The sequence below is a fragment of the Vicugna pacos genome, chromosome 8 (genome assembly GCF_048564905.1).
Source record: "Vicugna pacos chromosome 8, VicPac4, whole genome shotgun sequence".
Taxonomy (NCBI): domain Eukaryota; kingdom Metazoa; phylum Chordata; class Mammalia; order Artiodactyla; family Camelidae; genus Vicugna; species Vicugna pacos.
In genome coordinates, this window is record NC_132994.1 from 35,565,675 (window position 1) to 35,592,353 (window position 26,679).

At 37.1% G+C, this 26,679-nt stretch overlaps 1 protein-coding gene across 2 annotated transcripts; it reads left to right on the forward strand.

Moving 5' to 3' along the window:
* On the forward strand, positions 1 to 23,381 carry AMD1 (adenosylmethionine decarboxylase 1). Of its 2 annotated transcripts, none has more exons than XM_006205659.4 (9): positions 1 to 449; positions 16,956 to 17,042; positions 17,561 to 17,687; positions 18,826 to 18,928; positions 19,981 to 20,023; positions 20,122 to 20,266; positions 20,385 to 20,477; positions 20,563 to 20,718; positions 21,136 to 23,381. In XM_006205659.4, exons 1-9 carry the CDS (start codon positions 340 to 342, stop codon positions 21,274 to 21,276), a joined length of 1,005 nt encoding a protein of 334 aa, XP_006205721.2. In that variant the 5' UTR covers positions 1 to 339; the 3' UTR covers positions 21,277 to 23,381. The 2 variants fall into 2 exon arrangements, with proteins under 2 accessions (XP_006205721.2, XP_072821842.1); XM_072965741.1 differs by lacking the exon at positions 1 to 449 and adding an exon at positions 847 to 867.
* Positions 23,382 to 26,679: the final 3,298 nt, after the last annotated feature.

Consider the following 26,679-nt stretch of genomic DNA (forward strand, 5'->3'; position numbering starts at 1 on the left):
ACGCAGCGCCCTCGCGTCCACAGTATGGCCGGCGACATTAGCTAGCGCTCGCTCAACTCTCTGTAACGGGGAAACAGCGGACTACAAGAGACTGAGCTGTATCTGCCTCTATTTCCAACAGACTCACGTTCAACTTTCGCTCACAAAAAAAAAAAAAAGCCGGGAAGATTTTATTAACCCTTTTTTAAAAAAAAGTTAATATAAAATTATAGCAAAAAAAGGAACCTGAACTTTAGTAACACAGCTGGAACAATCCGCAGCGGCGGCGGCAGCGGCGGGAGAAGAGATTTAATTTAGTTGATTTTCTGTGGTTGTTGGTTGTTCGCTAGTCTCACGGTGATGGAAGCTGCACATTTTTTCGAAGGGACCGAGAAGCTCCTGGAGGTTTGGTTCTCCAGGCAGCAGCCCGACGCAAACCAAGGATCTGGGGATCTTCGCACCATCCCAAGGTGGGTGCTCGGGGCTCGCCCACAGTCGGGTCTGGGGGCTGTTGCCGCCTGGAAGGCACCAGCTCCGGGCGGTGGGGGCGAGGGCCGGGTTCTGCAGCCTTCAGGTGGGGGCAGGTCCGCGGGCGGGGTCGTTTTGGCGGCCGTGGAGGGGGCCCCGGGGCCGGGAGAGAGGTCCGGTACACGCGGGGCCCGAGCGGGCTTCTCCCGCCACCGTTGCCGGGCCGGGCGCTGCCCGGGGGGAGGGGAGGTGTCTAGCACTGCCGCGTGCTCAGGTAACGTCCCGAGCGGGGCGGCGGGCCGCGCGGCTCGGGGTGGTTTGGCGGCCGGCATCTCCCGACACCTCCTAACACAAGTTGGCGGTCCAGGGCCCTGGGTTGGGGTGCCTGGTGGGGGGGCTGCGCGGGCTCCCTCCCGGCAGGTGTGGTTGAGCGGGCTTAGTCAGGCGCTAATTCGGGCGTGCCCGCCTCGAGTGGAGGAGGGAGGGAGTGGGTCGGGAGCCCGACTCGTTCTCTCCGCCTGCGGCGGTAGGAGGGGGCCCTCCCGGCCCCGGGCTGAGGGGCTGGCGAGCAGGCCTCCCGCCCGCGGTCGGCGCGGGCAGCATGTGGCGCCCGGGCGGCGGGGATTGGGCGGGAGCTTTAGTGTCGCAGTGGCTGGGCCCCACCGCCGCCCTACCGTGTTCTGCACCAAAGCCTTTTAGGGGCGGCTCTGGGAGACGGCCGCGGAGCCCACCGAGCCGCGGTCGCGAGTCTCTGGACCTTGGATTGTGTAACCTGTTACCACCTCGTCGGCGGTGCGGGGTGGAGTGACGCTTGCCTACGGTTACGAGCTAGAGGCCGATCGGAGCCTAGACATAATACCTTTAATGCCTAAGCCTGTAAAGGAATCTGAGGCCCGAGCCTCCCACCCCGGGTAGTCACGCGAGAGAGCTGGGCGGTCGCGCAGAAAAGGAGAGGTCCTGTGGTGGTCTCATCCAAGCGCAAAGAAGGGCACAGGCGACCCGGACGGTGCCTGGGCCCGCTTCCCGCGGCGCTCGCACCGCTAGGCGCACCCCTCGCCTTTCTAGGCTCCGTCGTTCACAAATGCAGCGAATGTGACCGTGTGGCCGAAGAACCGGCGCGGCCGCTTCATTGAGAGGCGACGACCAATGAGCTCCGGGGCCCGGCCAGAAGCCTGGCCCCGGGGTGTGGGCAAATGGGCGTTTCAGGAATGTTGGCTGCGCTCGCTGCCGTCACTGACAAAAAGCGCTGGGGAAGGGAATCCAGGCGGACACGTGCTGCCGGGACTTTAAGTCACTCTATCTTGAAGGATTCTCTTGTTAGAAAAGGATCGCGTTAGCTAAAATGTGACAGGTCTTATTTTTCAAGCTTTGTGCGACACTTAAAATGTCTTAACATAGCCCTTTACTCTAAGCACTTTGTGTGTTTATTATGGGAAGTAGTTACTTACAAATATGGGGAAGTTTAGTGTTTCCTCCATTTCACAGATGGGGAAACTCCCTGGTGGTGGTGATACGCCTTTGGTTTAAAAAAAAATGTGATAGTATTATCCAGAAAATACTGTCAAGAACAATTTTATAAAATGAATAAAATTTTCAGGCTCTTTAAATGTGTTTAAGGGTTATTTGTAAGGACACATTCTTAATAAAGGGAAGGGGTTTTCCTCCCCAAGTTCTTGGGGCAAAAAAATGCCAGAACTTAAGCTTGGAGAAAGGCTTATAAAGGGGCAACTTGCCTTTAAAAAAAAATGTTTGAGAACCACTTCCTTTGTACTTTCATCTGTTGAAATTGTTTTACTGCTTCAGTGTGGATATTAAAATGATGGCAAAAGTTAAACCTTCTAGCTCAGAATATTCATTTTGTCGTTTCTGATTTAGTACCATACATTTTGTAGATGACTTAAAATTTGTTAAGTCATTATTTTGAGAGTTTACTACCACATTTCTTTTGTAGCTAGAGCAAGTTTAAGAACTGAAAAATCAATTGGATTTAACTGTGAGGTCTGTTGGTAACCTTTGTCGACTGAAATAAAATCACACGTGAGAGTTGTGAGTTAAGTTTTATTTGGGGCAAAATGAGGAACATAGGCTGGGAGACAGCATCCCAGAAAGCTCTGAGAAGCTTACAGAGAAACAGGGAGAAAACTCATTATATATGATTTCAGTGAAGTGGGGTATCTGCAGTAAAGCACATGTTTAGGCAGAGGCTTGCTGCTAGTCACAAGGAGCAAATGTCACTGTTAATGGTTTTAGTGCTTTTCTAGATATTAGGTGACGCTAGAATTGTGGTCATAAAATCTCCTGAAAATACCTATCTGAAGGCCTGTTCAGCCAGTTTTCCCAGAGCACAGAATGCCTTATTCCTGACCTCCATCCTGAACTCCTTTCAGGGTGTGTTAGAGGTCAGCACCTGCAGCAGCTCATCCTTAAATCCAAGCAGAATTAGATGGGAAGAGCCAATGTGATCCAGTCCTTGTAGAGGCAGATAGCAAGTGCCAATTTTTAGTTAGCACCTTCAAGGAACATTTTTGAGCCAAGAAACATTTTCAGGCAAGGATCAACTGATTAGGTTATTTACTAGGAGGCAAAAAAGTAGGTGAAAACCAATATATGATTGATAAACCACCTAAAATCAATGGACTAGCTAGAGAGAATCATTGGCTTCTGGTCTTTGAGGAGGTGGGGTGCAGGCCCCAGAGATCACAGGATTACCAGTCATCTAGAAGAGTGATGCATAGTGAAATGGTTAGTGCATGGCCTGTGGGATGTCTAGATTTGAATTCAAACATCATCTAATAGCTAGCTGATGTTTTCCCATCTCTAAAATGGGAGACAATAATGGTTCTTACCTCATAGGTAAATTGTGAGGATTAAGTGGGTTAATAGATGGATAGTTCTTTACTGTCTGACACATAGTAACCACTCTATAGTTGTTAAAGGGTGCCTTAGCAATTTGATGTATTTTTATTCAGGTAGAGGAGATGATGAATTTTAGGTAGCTTAATGAAGTCAAACTTTAATTCTTCCACAGAATAATCAGTCTTTAGTACCTTTGTTCTTATTTAGTGATATAAAAGTTTGGAAGCCAGAAAATCCTCCCTTGTCCTTGTCTCATCCTCACCCTCAGTAATTCTACCAAAATGCAAATAGACTAAAGTCATAGTTAAAACACATTAACAGACTGGACTAAAGTAAACAAATTACACTGCTTATAAAGCATATAAAACCTAAGGATGTGGAAAGGGTTAAGAGTAAGAAGGCACAATTGTCCTAAGAGGGCATCAGTACAGATGCTAAAGACATTTTGAAAATAACAACGATATTATGGAAATAATCCTAGAAAAAAATAGCTTTCCAACATTGATGCAAGAAGAAATAGAAAATCTTAATAGTCCTATGACCATTACATGAATTGAATTAATTATTAGTCATCCCATAAAGAAAACTGTAGGCCCAGGTGGTTACAATGGAGTATTTTAACTTTCAAGGAAGAAGTAATTCCAACCTTTTACATACATTCTATTGAAAATAGGGAGGGAGCACACTTCACTGTTTCTTTTGGGTTTTGTATAATTTTGATATCAAACCCTGACAAGCTGTGAAGGAGCCAGAATTATCATGCACTGCAGATGGGAATGGAAAATGGTATAACTACTTGGGAAAATGGTTTGGCAGTTGCTTGATAATTTAGTACATTTTATCATCTGATCCAGCCAGTCCAGTCCACTCACGTATATGCCGAAGTGAACAGGCAATGTGCTCATACCACTTTTACATGAATGTTCATTAACGGTTTTATTTCATAATGGCCCCAAAACTGGAAATAAAAATCTCTATTAAATAGGCAAATGGATAAACAAATTGTGATGTTTTCATAGAATGGAATACTAATCAGCGATTTACAAAAAGAGATGAACTGTTAATGATACATGCAATGAATAATTGTGCTGGGGTTAAAAAAAAATAAGCCACACAAGAAGTACAATAAGATTTCATCTCTATAAAACTACAAAATGCATACTGATCTGACAGGCAGATCAGTGGTTGCCTGAGGATGGGAGTAAAGGGGGCAGCGTGTTTTAAAGAGAGGCTTGAGGAACCTTTTAGGGGTGATGCACATGGTCACTGTCCTTTGATAGTTTCACAGGTATATGTGTATGTAAGAAGTCTTGTAGATAAAATGTAAATGAAAAGATATAGAATTTGAAGTCCTGTAACAAAATAAATCGGTGCATGCCTCCAGTAAACAGTTTGCATAGTAACTTCATCTTTTCAGTGATTCTTATCTTATGTATTACTGAATTGTCTTACTGATAGAAATGTTAATCAAGTCATCATTGGCATATGTGTTATATTTACTGCTGCAAACCAGAGGATAATTTTGGTTGCAATAAGCCCTCCCCTCCAGCATATGTAAACCTAGCAATTACCATCTGTGCTAAAACAACTTGGACTACTGTGTGCCCACAAATTCTTTGTACAGTGTCAATGAGTGTGAATTTAGATAATTTGGAAAGCTGCTGAAATAGTTTTATAGAAAAGCTGCTATCATCAGGGATAAGGATCAAAAAATACTTAATTGGAAGCAGTGTTGGGTTTGAAGAGTTATTATACAAATAAATATATTTGAGCTTTATATTTGAAGCATAACACAAAAGTAATGAAAATCATAAGTAGATATCAAATTTTCACAAGTTGATTACATTCATGTAACCAGCATTCAAATCTAAGGAATGTAAGTAGCCAGAAGTCCCCCTGTACCTCCTTTCATTTATAACTTACTCCCCTGTCAGGCTAGGGGAACCACTATCCTGACTTCGGATACCATAGATTAGTTTTCCCCATTTTTATATAATATGAAATCTTTTAGTATGTATTATTCCTCCTTTGGCCAACATTATGTTTGAGGTGTTTTAGTTCATTCTCATATATAGTGTGTTGTATCCATATACTACAATTTATCCAATATACTGTTAATATGAATATTTGAGTAATTCCAGTTTGCTGATACAAATATATTGCTATGAATACTATTGTGTCTTTTAGTAGACAACATGCATGCTTTCCCGTTAGATATACATACACCTTGGAGTGGAATTGCCAAGTCATGGGGTGTTCATATATTTAGCATTGAGGCGCCAGTTGCTCCATATCATCAACACTTGCATTGTTTTTTTTTTTTTAATTTTAGCTATTGTGGGTGTATAGTAGTTTTTCCCTTCAGACCAATGGAGTTGAGCATCTTTTCATATCTTTATTCACCATTTGGCTATAGTTTGTGAAATTCTTGTTCAGGTGTGCCTATAAATATCTTATACCTTCTATGGCTTCCTTTTTCATTTTATTAATGATATCTTTAGAAACAAGTTCACTATTTAATATAGTTTATCAGTATTTTCACCTTTAATGGTTGGCAGTTCTTATATCCTTTTTAAGATACCTTTGCTCATTCTAAGGTAATGAAAATGTTTTTTCTCTTCTAAACTTTTTTTTACTTTACATATTTAGGTCTGCAATCCATCTGAAAACTTTTTTTTTAATATAGGTATGAGGGAATAGAATGCACCTGAAGCAAAATTGGCTTATCTTTTTAAGCTTTAACTCAAGTCAAGCTAGAACCCACTTATGGAATGTTCACCTTTTCTGTTAAACATTTTCCATTCTCCTGTAGGCCATTTAGAATTTACCTTGAGTGTAATATGAACAAATTAGATAATACTGAGAAGCTTTTTTTTTTAAACTAATTTCTCAAGAAAGATAAAAGGGGCGTATTGTATAGTTTGTGTTTAATTCTCTTAGGAAAGAGAATCTTGTCTGGTATGACTTGGGTTAAATAATATCCGTTAAAAATACAGAGAAAAGCAGTACAGGCATATCCAAATGAATACGGAACAGATGATGTGTTCTAAAACTAATTTCACACAATATTTAAAATTGAAATGTAGAAAGAGGGTGTAGTATATTAGGTTTAACCTGCAGTTTCAAATGATATTGAATAGAAATAGACCATATATGTCTATTTCTATAATGTCTTAGAGTTGCTGGACTAAAATGCTGGACCAAGCAGAAACCTTTTTATAAGAAACAGCAGGTATGTGGAAGAAGCTTACTAGAAAATAGAAATTTTGGCGACGAAAGAGTTTGATCTTTCAGGACTATAAATTGGCTTTCCTTTTTGCTAAGAATTTGTCACAGACCTGAGCTATTCTTAGTAATGAGGCAGGTTCACATGGGAAACTGTAGTGGAGGTGAAGAGAATAAACTTTATTCATTGTGGGAAGGTTAAAGGTGATTTATTTTTTCAGCTATGTGAAAATATGAAAACTAGATTCTATAATACTAATGTTGGAAAAGACATTTAGGACTAGTGGCATGTTCTGCTATTCTTTTTCTCCTTCACTCAAATTTTGTAAGCTAAAATAAAATTTTCAGTAATGGACTGGGGCAGTTGCAAAAATAGTAAATCACACTTCAGCATTAACTTTCCCAAAACTCATGACTTACTTGACTACATCACTGCACCATATTGCAGTATCAGTAATTTCCATTGAAGGAATTTACAACCCGTTGCCAAAAAACCTTTTAGCGTTAATGTTTTGGAGTAGAAAAGCTTCCTAATGAAATAAGCTTCTCACTATAGTCCTCATAGCAGTTTCCAAAAAGTTTGAACTGCTGTCTTCATACCACCTTTCTTTGAGAAGTACACATTGAAAGTAATAATCAAATGAATGTAACAGTAATTATACTGACTTAAATTTTAGGTAAAGGTTTGAGATGGAGAACTTAGTGTCCTGATTATAATTAACAGTGCATTCTGGGTTGATTTCTTTGAATGAAAGGTGAAGGCTTATTTCTCTGGTTAGCTGAATTACCTGCCCTACAAAGTTATCCTCAGAATTTAACTTCTGGTCAGCCTAGAATTTGCTGAAGAATAGTCTCATGTTTTAGGAAGACTGTGACTTAGGACTACCACTACTACCTTAGGTAAGGTGTTGAGGCCTGAATGTAATGTGATAAGGAGAGTCTCTGAAACAGACAAATCAAGTTATTAGCTAAGGTCACAGTTCAAGGAAGCTTCAAATACTTGAGTGGCTTTTTGAGCAAATTCATGATAACCTGATTTTTACTTGACTATTAAAGGAATCTAATCATAAGGAGGCCTTTCAAATTCAAGTTTCTAGGCACCATTTGCAGAGACTGTCTGACCTGCTGTATCTGAGGATGGGATGCAAGTTATAAGAGTGCTTTAAAGGGTTTCTTCTACCTGCCAGCAGCATTCTGTTTCCTTGGTCATATCTCTTACAGATCCTGTTTTGAATTGTTCCCTGTATATACCCAGAAGTGGGATTGCTGGATCATGTGATAATTCTGTTTTAAAATTTTGGTGAATGTCTATACGGTTTTCCATTATGGCTGCACCATTTTACATTTTCACCTGTAGTGCTCAAGTGTTAAAATTTCTCCATATCCCTGCCAACAGTTGTTCCTTTAAATAGCAACAGACATCCTAAATGGTGTGAGGTTGTATCATGATTTTGATTGGCATTTTTTATGATTAGTGGTATTGAGCATCTTTTATGTGCTCGTTGGCCATTTGTGTATCTTTTTTGGAGAAATGTCTATTTAAGACCTTTGCCCACTTTTTTAATTGGGTTATTTATTTTGTTGTTGGAGTTCTCTACATATTCTGAATATTAATCTCTTACAGATACATGATTTGCAGATATTTTTCCTATTCTGTAGGGTTTTTTAAATTGAGGTATAGTTGGTTTACAATGTTCTATTAATTTCTGGTGTACAGCATAGTGATTCAGTTACACATACATATTCCTTTTCATATTTGTTTTCATTATAGGTTACTATAAGATACTGAATATAGTTCCCTGTGCTATGCATTAGAAACTTGTTTATCTATTTTATATATAGTAGCTAGTATCTGCAAATCTCAGAACTCCCAATTTATCCCTTCCCACCCCTCTTCCCCTATAACCATAAGTTTTCTATGTCTGTGGGTTCTCTTTCATAAAAAAATTCATTTGTGTCTTTAGATTCTGCATATAAGTGTTACCATGTATCTTTCTTTCTTTCTGGCATACTTCACTTAGAATGACAATCTCCAGGTCCATCTATGTTGCTGCAAATGGCATTATTTTACTTTTTTTTTTTTAATTTCTAGTAGTAGTTCATTATATATATACACCATAATTTCTTAATCTAGTCATGTCAGTAGACATTTAGGTTGCTTCCATGTCTTGGCTATTGTAAATATTGCTGCTGTGAACATTGGGGTGCATTATCTTTTTGAACTGAGGTCCCCTCTGAATATATGCCCAGGAGTGGGATTGCTAGGTCATGGTAAGTCTATTTTAAGTCTTTTGGGTATCTCCATACCATTTTCCATAATGGTTGCACCAAACTACATTCCTACCAAGAGTATCGGAGGGTTCACTTTTCTCCACAGTCTCTCCAGCATTTATTGTTCGTGGACTTTTGAATGATGGCCGTTCTGACTGGTGTGAGGTGATACTTCATTGCAGTTTTGATTTGTATTTGTCTGATAACTAGCAATATTGAGTGTTTTTTCATGTGTCTATTGGCCATTTGTATGTCTTCATTGGAGAATTGCTTATTTAGGTCTTCTGCCCATTTTTGGATTGGGTTTGGTTTTTTGTAGTTAAGTTGTATGAGCTGTTTTATATTCTGGAAATTAAGCCCTTGTCAGTCAATCATTTGCAAATATTTTTTTTCTCCTATTCCATAGATTGTCATTTTACTATAGTTTCCTTTGCTGTGAAAGAGCTTATTAGGTCATATTTGTTTATTTTTGCTTTTATTTCTATTGCCTGGGTAGACTGACCCAGGAAAATATCGCTAAGATTTATGTCAGAATGTTTTACCTTTCTTCTCTTCTAGGAGGTTTACAGTGTCTTATGCTTAAGTCTTTAAGGCATTTTGAGTTTATTTTTGTGTATGGTGTGAGGAAATGTTCTAACTTTATTGATCTACATGTGGCTGTGCAGCTTTCCCAACTCTACTTGCAAAGAGATAATCTTTTCTTCATTGTATGTATTCTTGCCTTCTTTATTGAAGATTAATTGACCACAGGTGTGTGTGTTTATTTCTGGGCTCTCTATTCTGTTCCATTGATCCATATGTCTTTTTGTGCCAATACCATGCTGTTTTGATTACTGTAGCCCTATGTGTAGTATTGTCTGAAGTCTAGGGTTATGCCTCCAGCTTTGTTCTTTTTCTTCAGTGTTGCTTCAGTGTTCAATGTGGCTTCCTTGGGTCTTTTTCAATTCCACGTAAATTCTGGGATTATTTGTTCTATTTATTTGAATAATGTCCTGGGTAATTTGATAGGGATTGCATTAAATCTGTAGATTGCTTTGAGTAGTATGGCCATTTTAACAATATTAATTCTTCCAATCCAAGAGCATGGGATATCTTCATTTCTTTAAATCATCTTTAGTTTCCTTAATCAATGTTTTAAAGTTCTCTGTATAGTATTTCACCTCCTTGGTCAGGTTATTTACTTTTTCTGATATTTCATTGTACATGTAAAGAAACAAGTTTCTGTATGTTAATCTTATATCCTGCTACCTTTTTGAATTTGTTTTATCAGCTCTAGTAGTTTTTGTGTGGAAACTTCAGGGTTTTCTATATATAGTATCATGTCATCTGCATATAGTGACAGTTTTATCTCTTCTCTTCCAATTTGGATCCCTTTTATTTCTTTTCCTTGTCCGATTGCTATGGCTAGGACTTCCAATACTATGTAGAATAGAAGTGATGAGAGTAGGCATCCTGTCTTGTTACAGATTTTACTGGGAAGGCTTTCAACTTTTCACCCTTGAGTGTTACATTGGTTGTGGGTTTGTCATAGCTTTTATTATGTTGAGATGTTTTCTCTATACCCATTTTGGTAAATTTTTTTTTATGAATGGATATTGGATTTTATCAAATAGTTTTTCTGCATCTGTTTTGTTGATGTATCACTTTGAATTACGTATGTTGAACCATCCTTGTGACCCTGGGATGAATCCATCTTGATCATAGTGTATAATCTTTTATGTGTGGTTGATTTGGTTTGCTAATTCTTTGAGAATTTTTGCATCTATGTTCATCAAAGATATTGGCCTGTAATTTTCTTTTTTAGTAGTGTCTTGTCTGGTTTTGGTATCAGGATGATAGTGGCATCATAGAATGAGTTTGGGAGTGTTCCCTCTTCAGTCTTTTGGAAAGAGTTTGGTGTACGTTCTTTCTATGTTTGGTAGAATTCCCCAGTGAAGTCATCCAGTCCTGGACTTTTGTTTGCAGGGAGTTTTTTTCTAATTACTGATTCTATTTCACTTTTAGTAGTGACTGGTCTGTTCAAATTGCCTATTTTTTCTTGTTTCAGTTTTGGTGGACTGTATGCTTCTAGAAACTTGTCCATTTCTTCTGGGTTGTCCAGTTTGTTGCCATATAGTTTATTCTAGGTTGTCTTTTCACTCTGTTGAGTGTTTGCCCCCCTCCAAAAGTTGTTTGATATAGTCCCATTTGCCTGTTATTGCTTTTGTTACCTGTGCTGTTTGTGTAATAACCAAGAAAGCATTGCCAAATCCAATGTGCTAAATCTTTTCCCTATGTTTTCTTTTAGGAGTTTTATATTTTCAGGTCTAAATTTAGATCTTTAATCCATTTTGAGTTATATGGTGTAAGTAAGGGTCCAATTTCATTTTTTTGTATGCATATCCAGTTTTTCCAACACCATTTGATGAAGACGTTGTCTTTTCCCAATTAGTCTTGGCACCTTTGTTGAAGATCATTTGACCTGAGGCATTTACTAAATTTTTACATTAAAAAGTGTAGCCATTACAACTGACATTAACCATTAAGTCATTGACTTGGATGACATGTCTTACTATTTTAATTGTATCTTTTCCCATGTAAACACCCCCAATTTGTTCTATTTTTATTAGACCACAGACTCTTAAGAAAATTTCAAATATAAAATATGAATGCCATTAATGTTTTGCTTTTCTGGCATAGTGATTAAGATCATTCAGTCTTATCATTTGTAGAGTATACCATTTCTTTGAAATATTTAATCATGATCTAGGTGGGGCTGGGATTCCGTAAAGCTTTATTTATGAAAGGAGTCTCATTTTTTCTCCCATGGAAATGTGATAAAATGATTTGCTGAAAATTCTCAGCTGTTTGGCTTTTGGTTTTTTCCCCTTCCTCTTTATGCACAGGTACAGCATTGGATTAACTTCTTCAGTTCTGTCTCTGTCACATCTTTCCTGCCCCTTGATTGATTGATTGATTGGTTGATTTTTTGAGTCAGCAGCTCTCCTAAGATAGTTTTTATAATCACTTGGTTAACAGACATTCAGCTGTTTTACTTAGGGTATTTTAAAGCAATTTCTTTCATACTGTGACTTTGAGAAATACTGACTACATGAAGGTTTTCTATTAGGTGAGGAAGGATTTGGTTGCAGAATTATTAACTAATGGTGACTAAGTGCAAGAGCATTCTCATTTCCATCAAGATGGAATAAGCACACTCTACTCTGTCTCTTACTAAATGCAACTAAAAACCCTGTACACAATGCATGGAGCAGCTGAGGACTCTGAAAATAAATGTTAGGTGAATTAGAGAAGGAAGTCAAAACTCAAAATATCACTGAAATAGCCATAAATTGTTTCTTTTTTCCCTCTGTTTATCTCCTGGGGTGGTCTCAAAAGCTGCCAGAAACCTGGAATTATACAAAAATTGACAAAAGGAGCTCTCAGAGAGGTCCTCTTTTTCTGGTATGCAAAGAAGGCAAGAAAGGGTGGGCCCCTTTGGGTCAGGGAGAGTGAAGGGAAATCCTTTTTTTGTTTGTTTTTGTATTGCTTTAATTTTTTTCTATTCTCTCCTACTAGAGCTGAGGCAGTTTGTAGCAGCCTGCTGCAGAGTGGAGAAACTAAAGCCTTGGCTTTCTAGCCAGATGACCAAGAGGCAGAACCTCTTCACTTCCCCACCCACCTCCCATCTCTCACTCTTGAACTAAAATTGTTAGGGAGATTATGGAAAGGAAAGAGGTGAAGAAAGTAATCCTAATGATTTATATGAACATCTCTTAGCTGCTCATTTATCCGTCAGACCCTAAACAGCATATCAAAGGCTTTGAAAACTGATAGATCACCTCCCATTCCCAGGCTGGCCACTGGGTGACAGACACATAAGCAGGACAGATCAAAGGCTTTTATAACTAAGAAATCATAACATAACCCACAGAAGTTGGATAAGAATGAGAAGACTGAGCTTAACCATTTCAATTTCCTGCTAAAAGAATTCTTTAAAATCACAAGCTCCATAGGTTTTAAAGATTTGAAATCATATAACATGATGTTCAGGATGCAGTCATAAGTTACTTGACATATGAATGACCAGGAAATTCTCAGGATCTCTCAAAGAAAGACACTCAACAACTGCAACCTAGGTTGTGCAGATCAAGATTTAAAAGCCATTGTAACCATTCCATAGGAAGTTGGAGTGAACACTCTTAAAAAGATAGAGAGTCTTAGCAGAGAAATAGAAGATGGAACTCAAAAATATAACAAAAAATAACTACTGGAATAAAAAGTTTACTGAATGGGCTTTAGCAGAATGGAGGTGACAAAGAGTGAGTGAATTTGAAGGTAGAAAAGTCTGAACAACAGAGAGGGGAAAGATTGAGACTGAAAATGAACAGATCCTGTGGCACAAACCAAAAGCTTTATAGTTTTGTGTCAGATTCCCAGAAAGAGGAGTGTGTTGCAGAAAAAACATTTGAGAAATTATCTATGTCTATGTTCATTATAATGAATAGGTTTTATAATAAAGATATTGGTCAGTGAAATGAATAAGCTTCATTTGTGTAGATTAAAATAAATAGCATTTCAAGTGGAATATATATCAGTAGTTCATTAATAAGATAATTCTATTAAATGAATCTTTTATTTTTTTATCTTCTCAGGAACTCACCCTCTAAATACCTGGTGACAAATTTTGAAAACAGTGAAGGATCATGTAACAATTTTAGATTTTTTTTAATTTAAGGTTGTCTGGTTTTCTAACAAGTCCATAAGATCTAATCAGAATTGTTGCCAGATTCAACAAATACTTGAGAGCCTGTTGTGAACTGGGCTAGGCACTAAGGATAGAAACAGTAAAACACTCAATCCCTAACTACGTGAAATGACTAGTGGGATTAACATGAATACCAAAATAGCCACACAAATAAAATACTTGATAGCTTTCTGGGTTTTAAAACCTAATTTAATGGCAGATTTGATCTGGTGGGGATACTGAGGTGACTTGAGCTGGAAAGAGTTGGGCAGGGACAGGGGTTCCAGATGAAATCCATTCTAGCAGTATCCAGAACAAAGTTTATGCATGCTGTCTCAGCATAATTAAGTGTTCTTGTTCACTCTCAAGTGACTTGATTTGGGTCAACAATTTTATGGTGCCTTATTTGTAGGAAGAGAGAATAGTGTGGGGGAAAACCCAGTATGACTGAAGTACAGAAAATAGGGATAGTTATCTATATATTTATTAATGTATACTTTGTCTTAATTAGTCTTCTGATTCTGCCTTTATCATAAAATGAGTTAGATAAAGAGGGATGCCTGGAGATCTGAAAGTTAGATAACACTTTGTTATTTGAAAGACAGTAAACCATATCTCTCTGAAATGAGGGGAAGTAGGTAGTGTTGAGGGTGGAGTCACTACAGTGAAAACAGAATAAAAACTTAAATCCAGTGTGCCATGCCTAGCCCTTATCCTCTTTTGCCTAGCAGAAATTTTAATGTGCCTCATGCAAAAGAACTAAAAGAAAATAAATAACACAGAGTTCCCCAGTGAAACAGCATAGAGGCCCACCAAACAAGCCCCATCCATGTGCATAGTACTTCTTATTAGCTAAGTCTTGGCACACTATTCTTGGCCAAGAATCACTTAAAAGAAATATTGAAAGGAGACATTTGGGGGGACATCTGAGAATAAATTTGGATGTGCATAGAAAACAGAAGCAGATTAAAAAGTAAAGCAGCTTTTAAATCCAAGAAAAAAACAAAGCTATACAAGAAAGGGAGAGTTCATGTTATACTATCTAGCTCAGCCATGGAGCATGTTAGTTAACATGCTATAGTTAACACTGATGTATGATACGTGAAAGTTGTTAAGAGAGTAAATCCTAAGTGTTCTTATCACACGAGGAAATTATTTTTCATTTAATGCTTTCTTTATTGTATCTGTATGTGAGATGATGAAAGCTAACTAAACTGTCATTTTGCAGAATACATAAGGCAAACCGTTATGCTGCACACCTTAAACTCACACAGTGATATATGTCAATTATATCTGAACAAAATGGGGGTAGTCAACATAAATAGTAAATAGAACTGAGAAGGGGTGATAGGAGAGGATTCATTAGTATGTCCAGTGGGTGGATGTAGAAGAGTGCTGAATTCTAGTGGGAAGTTAGCAGGTAGTGATATTAGAACTATAGTGCTATTGAAGGATCTGAATTAGATCTTTCTAAAGGGATCCCTGTGCTCCAAAATTTTATTTAATGCTTCTGATATTTATAGTGAGTATTTTATTATTTACCTTTATATTCAGTATTTGAATTTTTATTATCTACTAGGTAAATTTTGTATGCTTTTTACCCTCATCTGTCATGTGAAATAGGTTTTATTAAACCGAGCTCAGGGGTAAATTAAGTTTGAAACAGCAAAGCCATGGCCCGGTCTAATATGTATTTTCTTCTTCATACAAACAATCATTAGCACTTTTTAAAAGGCAGTAATTGTTAGCTCTTTTTAAAAGTTGCTTGGTAAAGTTATGGGCAAATAGGCTTTATAATCGTTAGCAAGGCTAAGTCATTTAAGTTTTCAGATGGGTCTCAGTACTATTCAGTTGAACTAATGTACTAGTGGGAGGAATTACTGCCTTTCATCATTGGTGGATCATCCAGTTGTCCGTTGGGCCAATTATTTATATATATGTATATGTATATATGTATGTATGTATGTATGTATGTTTTTAAGAAAAATGATAAAACAGGCACAGAATTCTAGCAGGATTGATTGGTACAATAAGGCATACTTGTTTCTGTGCTGTTGAGGATTTCTCTTATGAGATTGGTTTATTTGTTTTTTAATTGAAGTAGAGTTGATGTACAGTGTTCTGTTAGTTTCTGTTGTATGGTAAAGTGGTTCAGTTATATATATATATATTCTTTTTCGGATTCTTTTCCATTATAGGTTCCATTATAGGTTAATTCACAAGATACTGAATATAGTTCGCTGTGCTAATAGTAGATCCTTGTCGTTTAATTATTTTATGTATAGTAATGTATATCTGTTCATCCCAAACTCCTAATTTACACTCCCTCCCATAAGGTCTTGTTGCCAAAAAACCACCTCTATCCTGCTTACTGAATTGAGACTTGAGGACAGTTTTGGATAAAGTAGAAAAGGCACCTTTATTTCTTTGCAAGACAAAGGAGGTCACAGTGGGCTAATGCATCTAAGTCTGTGAGCCTGCTAGGAAAGAAGGGAGGGAGTTTTAAAGTAAAAGTTCAAGAGTTTGAGGGGTGGAGCTAGAGATTGTGGTCAGGGTAGCAAATTGTTGCAAAGTTCTTGATTTTGCAGATACAATGGTCCCGTTCCTTCTGCAGGGTATGAAGTTCACCTCCAGCTTTGAGACTCTCTTTAATATTCTTGTTCCTAGAACAAAGGATACATAGGAAGGGGCTCCATGGAAAAGAGCTCTAGAGAAAAACTTAGGCAGTTTAAAGTCAGTTTGATAAATGGTTTTAGCCTTTTAAGCATGCTGAGACATCCTGCTGCAGGCTGTGAGGCCTGCAGCTCGAACAACAGGATTCAAGGAAACCATAAGGGGTCAAAAACAACTGTAGACATGACATCAGTTATGAACATCAGTTAGGAACAAGATGCACAAAACACTCAACTGCTGGAGCTGTACCCTCCACCCTTAACTTGCATTTCTTTAATCAATCTTTAATCAAATCACTTTAATCTTAGTGTGAAAGATAATGTTTACCCTTGGTTTATGGACCTTTCTGTGTTTCACAAACTATAGCATGATGTATCCATCTTACTTGGTGGATATGTCAGTGTAGATTATTTGGAGTTAAAACTAAATGTTGGAAGAGGGAGGGTATATAGCTCAGTGGTAGAATGAGTGCTTAGCATACATGATATCCTGGGTTCAATCCCCAGTACCTCCATTAAATGAATGAATGAATGAATACCCCCCCAAAAAAAACCCTGACAAAGAAAAAGCTAAAAAAAAAAAAACACCCAAACTAAATGTTGGTATTCATAAGAGAAGCAGGAACAAGACTGACAACCAATATAAAACATGGGGTCTTAAGCCACTGGAAAACTTGTGTTTGAGAGCTTTGTAACTGAGGAGGGAAGTACTGTTATGAATTAATCATCACCCCCCCCCTTTTTTGGTTGAATAATAGATCCGAGTGGGACATACTTTTGAAGGATGTGCAATGTTCAATCATAAGTGTGACAAAAACTGACAAGCAGGAAGCTTATGTACTCAGGTAAGTCCTCTAAAACAAGTGTTGGCTAACTGATTTCAGTCTGAATCATATTTTACATGGAATAGCAAATCGTTCCTCTGGATCTTAGTTCTATAATTGTTTCTTCCTTATTTTTTAAAATGTGGTATAAAATAAAGTGCTTATTATACTTCATGTGTCCTAGGCGGTAGGTTTTTGAAGTCTCACCTAATAGCTCTTGAAGATAGTGGCCATCTTTACCGCCTTGAGGTGAGCTGGTTAGGTGAGGAGGAGAGTTGACTAGTAAAAGAAGGTTTGTGTGATGAGCTAATATGCTTTATACCTAATCAAGTTCTGTTTCTGTGGGGTTCTAAAACCTTACACTGATTTTTATATAATAAAAGAGGAAGAATACCGTAGTACATTATTTGCTTCCTAGAGATCTTAACATTTAAAATAACTAGCCAAAAATTTACTTGTAAATAATAGTCCAGTAATAGATAAAGTTTCAGTAGTGCGGAAACATCGTTATAATACTGTGACTTTTTCTTTAACTGCAGTGAGAGTAGCATGTTTGTCTCCAAGAGACGTTTCATTTTGAAGACATGTGGTACCACCCTCTTGCTGAAAGCACTGGTTCCCCTGTTGAAACTTGCTAGGGATTACAGTGGGTTTGACTCAATTCAAGTAAGTAATCAAAAAAAAAAACATTATTTAATCCTTTGGGGGGTGACAAATGTTCTGTGATATGCCTGATAAATAAATTTGTACACTTCTTCAGTTGTAGTAGGTAAGATGCTCATACCATGGGAGAAAGAGTGCCTGTTGCTCCTAAACAACAGAAAATATAGAGGAACAAGAGAAAGAATTGGGATAAAACTCAAATGGGAGAAAGAAAAAAATACCATACACTTTCAGTAGTAAATTCCTTGTGGTTACTATGAATGGTAGACAAACTAAGAAAAGAAGGGGAAGTGAGAAAAATTATCCAGTTTTCATAATAAAGAATTGATTATGTTAAAGAGCAATAGTCAGTTAAAATTCTGATAGCATTCAAGAATTGGTGGTGGGCGGAGGCTCAGTGGTAGAATGCCTACTTAGCATGCATGAGGTCCTGGGTTCGCTCTGAGTACCTCCATTAAAATAAATAAATAAATAAAATTTAATTTACCCCCACCTCCTAAAAAAAGAATTATACTTAAGGCATAACTGTTTTGGTGAGCGGATATTGAATTTTCATATTTTACTTAACTCTAAAATAATGGATAGCTGTCAGTAGGACCTAGAAACAATTTTTGTTAATTATTGATCCTTTTAAGATGATCTAAATTTAGCAATATATTCCTAGGTTTTGGATCATTCACTCTTTTGAAACTAAATATACACATGTTCTCCCACAGAATTTTTGGTTACATGCCTATTAAAGCTCAGATAAGAAACTCCTGCTCTAGAAATAAATACTGTATATAGTAGTTGGGCATTTTTTTAGTTTCTAGAAATTCACTGTCCCAATCTACATTCTTAATGCTCTGTTGCGATTCTTAATCCACAGCTGAAAAACAGAGTTGCTCTATATAACACTAACTCATGGCTATTGGTCTGAAACCTTGCTCTTTGGCCTTCATTTTTGTCTGTCAGTCACCAAAATGCTACACATCTATTAAGCATGTTAAAGGAAAAACGCTATGTTAACTGTCATTGGGGAAGATATTTATAGGGATAGTTTTGATTTTGATATGTGTATGTAGAAAACAGTTGATTGGTTTAGGAAAGGTGATAGAATTCTGCGAATGGAGTTATCTGTCTGTCTGGTTTTTTTTTTTAGAGCTTCTTTTATTCTCGTAAGAATTTCATGAAGCCGTCTCACCAAGGGTACCCACACCGGAATTTCCAGGAAGAAATAGAGTTTCTTAATGCAATTTTCCCAAGTAAGTTTAAATAGATTTGAATCTTACTTTCTTAGAGGATATATTCTTGGAAAGATTTTTTTTACATATATGCAAAAGCAACACATTATATAGTTAAGATAAATGTATCAATATAGCTGATTACGAATTTTAGAATATGTTTGTGTGTACCTCAGGTCAGTTTTGAAACAATGGGGGTAGGGGTGGAAATCAAGGAATTGATCACCTGCCAGAGGGAGCACTCATTTTTTAGCCAGTTACTCTCATACACCTGGGTGGTTATGAAGGCTGTGATCCCTTCCTCCAGAAAAATGCTCAGTGACTCAAAAACCCATGCTAAGAAACTCTGTCTAGCATTCTATACAGGAATTGAGTTGGAATTAAAAGTGATCGACATAGATCATAGTGTCACTTCAACTAAATTGGCAAGATTTTCTTCCATCCATTTACTAAGCTTTTATCTATAGACCTTCCTTTTTGAGCTTCAAGGACAGGGAAGTAAAGGTTACATAATCTAGCACTTTCATATCCTAGAGGAATATAAAAACCTAAGATGATTTTAATAACCTGGAGCAAAGTCACTCACAGGAACAACATAACAAGAAAATTTATCCTATTCTTATCTCCTGATACAAAACTATACTAGGCTGTATCAGTGAGTGCTGAGTTTAATTTAAATATCTACCAACTCTTAATTTACTGTGTTGAATGAGGCTTTGAATCACCATGGGAAGAACTTACTACACAAAATAACGTGTATTTACTTGGAAGAGTGGAGAAATGGGTGACCAAATTCCATTTCTTAGTGGAGTTTTAGGGGAATGTAAGCCATAATTGTCTCAGCACCATTTAGACTGACTCACTAGCTGAAGTACATCTCCAAAGGACAATCAGTAAAATTTTTTCTTAAAGGGTGAGGGGGGATCTTGCCTTCTTGCAAATTCACCCACTTAAATTTCCCTTCATTGACATTTCTGTTAGGAGACAAGTAGTATTATCCTAGCTCCTGGAAGGTGGGGAGAGCCATTCTATCAAATGGATCTGTTAATGTATTTTACATTCTCCCTTAACAGATGGAGCAGCATATTGTATGGGACGGATGAATTCTGACTGTTGGTATGTTGGACACAATTTGATGGCTGTTTTGTTCTGTATAAGATTTATTTTAAACTTTCAGTTGTCATTTTTAGAAACTATTTTATACTTTAATGCAGGTACTTGTATACTTTGGATTTCCCTGAGAGTCGAGTAATCAATCAGCCAGATCAAACCCTGGAAATTCTGATGAGTGAGCTTGACCCAGCAGTTATGGACCAGTTCTACATGAAAGATGGTGTTACTGCAAAGGATGTCACTCGTGTAAGCATTTTCAGTAATCTGTATTCTTCTGCGTGGTGACTATTGGTAAATATTTTTAACTCATTCTTAGTTTATTTTTCAAATTTGTTTTAAATTCAGTCCTTTACCTTTTTTCCAGGAGAGTGGAATTCGTGACCTGATACCAGGTTCTGTCATTGATGCCACAATGTTCAATCCTTGTGGGTATTCAATGAATGGAATGAAATCAGATGTAAGTAATAAATGGTATCTTGCTTAATAATTTAAACATTTAAGTGTCCTCTTTCCATTATTAACACAAAAACTATTTTTCTAAGGGAACTTATTGGACTATTCACATCACTCCAGAACCAGAATTTTCTTATGTTAGCTTTGAAACAAACTTAAGTCAGACCTCCTATGATGACCTGATCAGGAAAGTTGTGGAAGTCTTCAAGCCAGGAAAATTTGTGACCACCTTGTTTGTAAATCAGGTAATTTGTTTTACTATTGACTGTAAAATCTTACAGGAAATAAGGATAGTGAGACATGTCATAAAATGTATTCTGAGATGGCACATAATCAGTCAGAGGTACTACTGATTTGAGGTTTTTCTTAGATGAGAAGCTTTATGTGTCTCTTTGGACTTCTGTTGGTCTTTGTTTTATATCTAGCCTGAGTGATGAACTCCTCCTGTCCTGTTTGTTTTCCATGTTGACAGACCTTAGTGGGGATGGTGCAGGGACGTAAGATGTACCACTTCATCCCACCCATGAAGAGAGAGCTAGAATATTTAAATGCCACAGTTTCATTAAGATAGTAGTCTTAAATATTTACTGCATGGCTGCTTTGTTTGAAAATACTTCTGCAGATTTGGGAGCACTAATGGTTAATTTAAATTTTTTCCCCAGAGTTCTAAATGTCGCACAGTGCTGTCTTCACCCCAGAAGATTGAAGGTTTTAAACGTCTTGATTGCCAGAGCGCTATGTTCAATGATTACAATTTTGTTTTTACCAGTTTTGCTAAGAAGCAGAAACAACAGCAGAGTTGATTAAGAAAAATGAAGAAAAAACGCAAAAAGAGAACACACATAGAAGAAGGTGGTGGTTGCTTTTTAGATATTGATACCAGGGGCCATGCTTTCCATAACCACCACCTTGTAGTTGCAGAAAGCCCTAGATGTAATGATAGTGTAATCATTTTGAATTGTATGCATTATTATATCAAGGAGTTAGGTATCTTGCATGAATGCTCTCTTCTGTGTTTAGGTATCCTATGCCACTCTTGCTGTGAAATTGAAGTGCATGTAGAAAAAAACTTTTACTCTATGAAACTTTACAACACTTGTGAGAACAATTCAATTTGGTTTATGCACAGTGTAATATTTCTCCAGGTATCATCCAAAATTCCCCACAGACAAGGCTTTCGTCCTCATTAGGTGTTGGCCTCAGCCTAGCCATCTGGGACTGTTGTATATTAAATTGCTACTGGGATTTTACATCCAGTTACCTCCACTTTCTAGAACATATTCTCTACTAAATATTATTGAAACCAATTTCTACTTCATACAGATGTTTTTGCAACAGCAATTAAAGTTTTTCTTCCACGAGTCAAGTCCTCTTTAAGAAAATTATTGCAGTTATCCATTTTGTGTATTACTATTTTAACATTTTTGCTTCCTATACTTGTATTCCTTTAATTGATTCATTCCTCACCATGGTGTCTCCCCTCCCAACCCTACCCCCTCAATAAAGCAATACACTGTTACACTGTGGGTTTATACTAATCTTATACCCCAGAGGGGGAAGGAGGGAATGGACCCTGGGCTTAATTTTCTTTTAAAGTCAAGAGAGTTTGGCATTTTTTTATTAGCATGAGCTCTTTTGGAAGATAGTGACAAAAATAAGCTAGTGTTGATTAGCAGGTAAGACATAGATTGATGCTAGGGATTAATGGCAGAACTGTATGGACCCATTCGCCATTCGGTGCCCTACCCACCTCCCTCACCCACCCCTTAAATGACATTAGCTCCTCATGAATACTATGCCTTTACTAACTTGCTAAGTAGTAGTATCAGAGAATTTTTATCACTAAATTTATTAGCAGGGAGATTTAAGATAAAGGTGTATTGGATTCATCAAGTCAAGTCAGCTCGGATGATTTACTTCTACTTCAGCAGCCATTTCGACAAATTTCTATTAATGATATGCCATAAACTTTGGTTCAAAGCAGAATCGATGTCTTTGCCATCTTGTGACTTTAAAAGTTCTGTGACTTTGTGATGCATGTGGTAGTGTTTTGGCCTTAACAGCTCCTCTTCCTGGTGTTCCTTTCACCATGGTTTCATAGGATCAAGTGAGACTGCCCAGAATGAGAACTGTTCTGGTTATTCAGACATGCGCAGTGAAGTGTGATGCTTTCCATAAACTATTATATACAAAATTCCAAAATGGTCAGTGGGAAATGACTAGAAATACAGGCTGAAAAGAGCTGGTGTCTTTTAGCTATATTTGCAAATACTGAGATTTAAGCAGCTGAGAAAAGAGCAAAGTTGACTCAATTTTGTATTTCTTCTTGTCCTCAAAATTTTTATTCTTTCTGGATTGAAGCAGTGATTTTTTTTGTTCCTGCCGTATTTATAAATTAAACACCTTTTTTCAGTGTTTCTAAACATAAAATCCACTTGATTTGAAATCAAGTGGTTGGAACACTTTGAACTTTTATTTTAAGCATGTTGTTGATTCAAAGTTTCATTGAAGAAGCTTTTGATCAGTGGATCAGTTTGATTTTGTAATTAGAGCATAGTACCTGATGTTTTGGTGCTATTACGAGGACCAATGCTCAAAGTGGATTTTGTTCTTGAACAGTGTCCCAGTAGATCTGATGACATTTGTTGGCTTGAGGTCTGATTTTTTTTTCCCTCTAATGGATTTAAGATTGCTATTTAATGTTGAGAAACTGCACAAATTTGTATGGAATAAAGCCTAGGAAAATGAAAACTATAGATTGAATAGTAATCTAAATTAATCCTAGTATGTATGATGGAGGAGGGAAAATTTTGGTGCATAATTTCTCTCTTCATGGTGTTGGATTTAAATCAGTTGAAATGTATTTCTGTACCACAATTTAAGCTTCAATAAAAAACAGTTTGCTTAATTCATTGTCTAATGACATTCAGAAAGTTTTCTATTGATGTATTTTTTTAAATAATATACATGTCCAAATATTAGACATTTAAAGATTTTGTAATTGAGGAAAACTGTGTTTAATGATCATTTTTTAAAGATTTATGAGAGTTTTCATGAAAATAAGATCCTTAAGCTTCAGAGAGAATATCTAATTTATACTTAGATTTACTCAAAGGAAATCATCTGGGCTATATATACCAGAATATCAAAAAGTAGAAAGGGTTTAAGCAGTGAGAATAAGGATGCATTTTGAATTTTGAGCTAGAGAATTCTCGTAAAAAGTTTGAAGGTGGAATGTTCCAACATTTATTATGGAATAGGCTCTTAGTGGTGGGGTGGGGATGAAGTTTGATCATTTTGCCATGCAGGTACATATCTCATGATCATTTAGCAAAATTTCAGTTCTTTAGTCTAATATCTACTATAAGCTGAAAATCTGAACCTTATTAAAATGTTCAGATCTTTCTCAGAATAAGCTTAGTCAGAATATTAGCAAATCTGAATAAAGAAGAGTTGATCCTAGAAAAGCAAGATATTACAGATGTGTGCAATACCTACAACACCAGAGTCTTTTACAAGAACAGGTAAGTGAGTTTGGCAGACACCAGTGAGCAGTCATTGTGTTAACTGATCAGATTCAGATTCAGTGGTAAATGTGATATCACTTTGAAAGATAAAGGACTTTGTTTTTATTGTCCTAGCCAAATAACTCACCATTTCCTGGCTCCCCACCTTCAAACTTTACATTCTCATCTACTCTTCTTTTTTTCATAGCAGAAGTATTGGTCTTTTGGATTCCATCCACCCATTCCTACCTCAGAGACTCTTGAGTTACCTGCAGGCAACTCTACCTTAATTACTTCTTTCTTAACACTTTTCCATCAGTTTGTTATACTTTTCTAGTTTTCTTCCCACTCTCCTTTGCTCCTTAAAGTGTGCTTTTGTTAGTCCTTTACAAGATGACAAGTGTCAGTTCTTACCCCAATACTGAACTCTCTTCAGACTACTTTCTGCAGTCCACCATTTTCCTGGGCGCTCAAACCAGCAACCTAGGATGAACTTGGGGCAGGGTCATAGAAAACCGCTGGCAATTTTAAGGGATGTCCGCTGGCAATTTTAAGGGATGTCCGTTAAGTTGTTGGAAATGTGATCTAGGAACCCAGAAAACTGAGATTTGTAATTTAAACATTTTAATTGGAGAATTTTCAAGCATATAAACAAAATAATATATTGAACCTTCACACTCTAGCTTCAACAGTCCTCAAGTCTACTTTGGTGCATCCATCTGTTTGCTATACACACACACACAAACACACATTAGGTAAAGATTAAAACACACAAATCTTCACTACAACTTGAAACTCTGAAAAATGGGTATTTTTAGCCCACAGCCATATCAGGACAAAAGAAGGTTACCTTATATCCCTACCTAAGCAACTAAGCACTATCCCACTCTCAAGTTAATTACTCTCCAAATTTTTTCACGACTAGGATTCCCCCTCTCTCCACTCTGAAACTAAATTGAATCACATAATGCTTTCATTAGTATAAAATTTTGAGACATTGAGCCATGGATTTCTTTTTATTGCTGAGTAGTATTCCACTGTGTGAATGTACCACAATTTGCTTAGCCATTCACCTGTTAATGAAAATTTTGTTAGTTTCCAGTTTTGGAAAATTGAATAAAGCTGCTATAAATATTTGCATAAAAGTATTTTTGTTGTGGCTTCTGGGTATGTAGTAGAATCTTATTTATCTGTGTTTCTCTGCGTAAGGAACATGCTGTCATGTCTATTGGCCATTAGTATATTCTTTGAATGGAAATAAATTTTTGTACATTATAAAATTAGGTTGGCTCTTTTTATTAAGGAGATATGACTATTTTTGATATGATTTCTTCGTCTAGTATTTTGTAAATATTTCCTCCTAGTTGGTCTTTGCCTCTTCATTTTCCTAATAGTGTCTTGGTGGGTAGAAATTCTTAATTTTAACAGCCTTAATTTATCACTTTTTGAATGGATCTTATCTTTTCTTTCTCAATAAATCTGCCTTTCTCCACATTGTGATGGTGGTATTGTTTTGTTGTAAAAGCTTTTCTAATTTTTGGCTTTTACATCTGTGGTCAAATTTTTCTATGGTATGAGGTAGGGATTGAGGTTCATTTTTATCCGTGTGATCACATAGTTAATCCAGCACCATTTGTGCTTTTTCCATTTAATTTGATGCTTTTTTTTAAATATTTGGTTGACCATATAAGTGTAGGTCTGCTTATTGCTTTGACAATTTCATGTACTTTGTATTTCTGTGTAAATATTAAAATAAACATGTCAACTTTTATTTTCTAAAAGCCTGATGGACATAATTAGGATTGAGTTGAGTCCATTTGTCATCTTTAATTTTTCTCAGCAATGTTTTGTGTAATGTTTTGTGCTTTCGATTAATTTATAGCTATTTTAGGTTTCTTGACATTAAAAACTGTCAATAGGATCAATTTGTTTCCAATTGCTAATTTATAGATACACCATTTGTTTTAAGTTTGTTTTTTGTTTTTTTTTTTTGTATCACAAGACCTTGCTAAGCTCACTGGGTTTAAAAATTTTTTATTATTACTTTGGTTAGGACTCAAATACATGTTGTGTATATGCAGTAAGAGCAGGCTATGACTAAGGTGAGGTTAGGAAGACCCCTAGGGAGCAAAATTCAAGGAGGTACTCTTCAGGGTGGTGAAGTGGGCATCCTTTGCATTTTGCTCCCTAGGGTCTTTCCTTGCCTCAGGCTTCTCTTGGTCCTCTCTTGAGGGCATATGCCTTGTCCTAATTTTAGGAAGAAAGAAATTTAGGAATTCAGTATTCCATGAGGAATGTTTGCTGTTGGATTTATGTGGATGCCTAGATGGGTACCTTTTACATAGACTACTTTGGTTTATAATTTTCTGTTTTTCTTATTAATGCGTGTTGAATTTTTGTAGTTCCCCCCACTTTATTTTGCATCCACTGAAATACTGAAATGACCATATGGTTTGTCTCTCTTACTCTATTAAGATACTTTTCCTGTCCTTGGGGGGTTTGGTTAATGAAAACTTAGGACTGAAACAGACTCCCAAAACACTGTCCTGTTTAAAGTAACTTTGCCCAAGGTTGCACAAGTAGAAATGAGTCTGGATTCAAAACTCTGGCTCATTTTCTTAGCTACTGTGCAATCTCTCAGCTAAACCTTCTCCAAATAAGTCGCTTTTACACCTACCTAAGACCTGGGAATTGTGTTAC

Coding starts and splice junctions, on each gene's coding strand:
- AMD1 (XM_006205659.4), top strand. CDS start 340: ATGGAAGCTGCACATTTTTTCGAAGGGACCGAGAAGCTCCTGGAGGTT. Junction 450..16,955: donor GATCTTCGCACCATCCCAAG/GTGGGTGCTCGG, acceptor GTTGAATAATAG/ATCCGAGTGGGACATACTTT. Junction 20,024..20,121: donor CGGATGAATTCTGACTGTTG/GTATGTTGGACA, acceptor ACTTTAATGCAG/GTACTTGTATACTTTGGATT.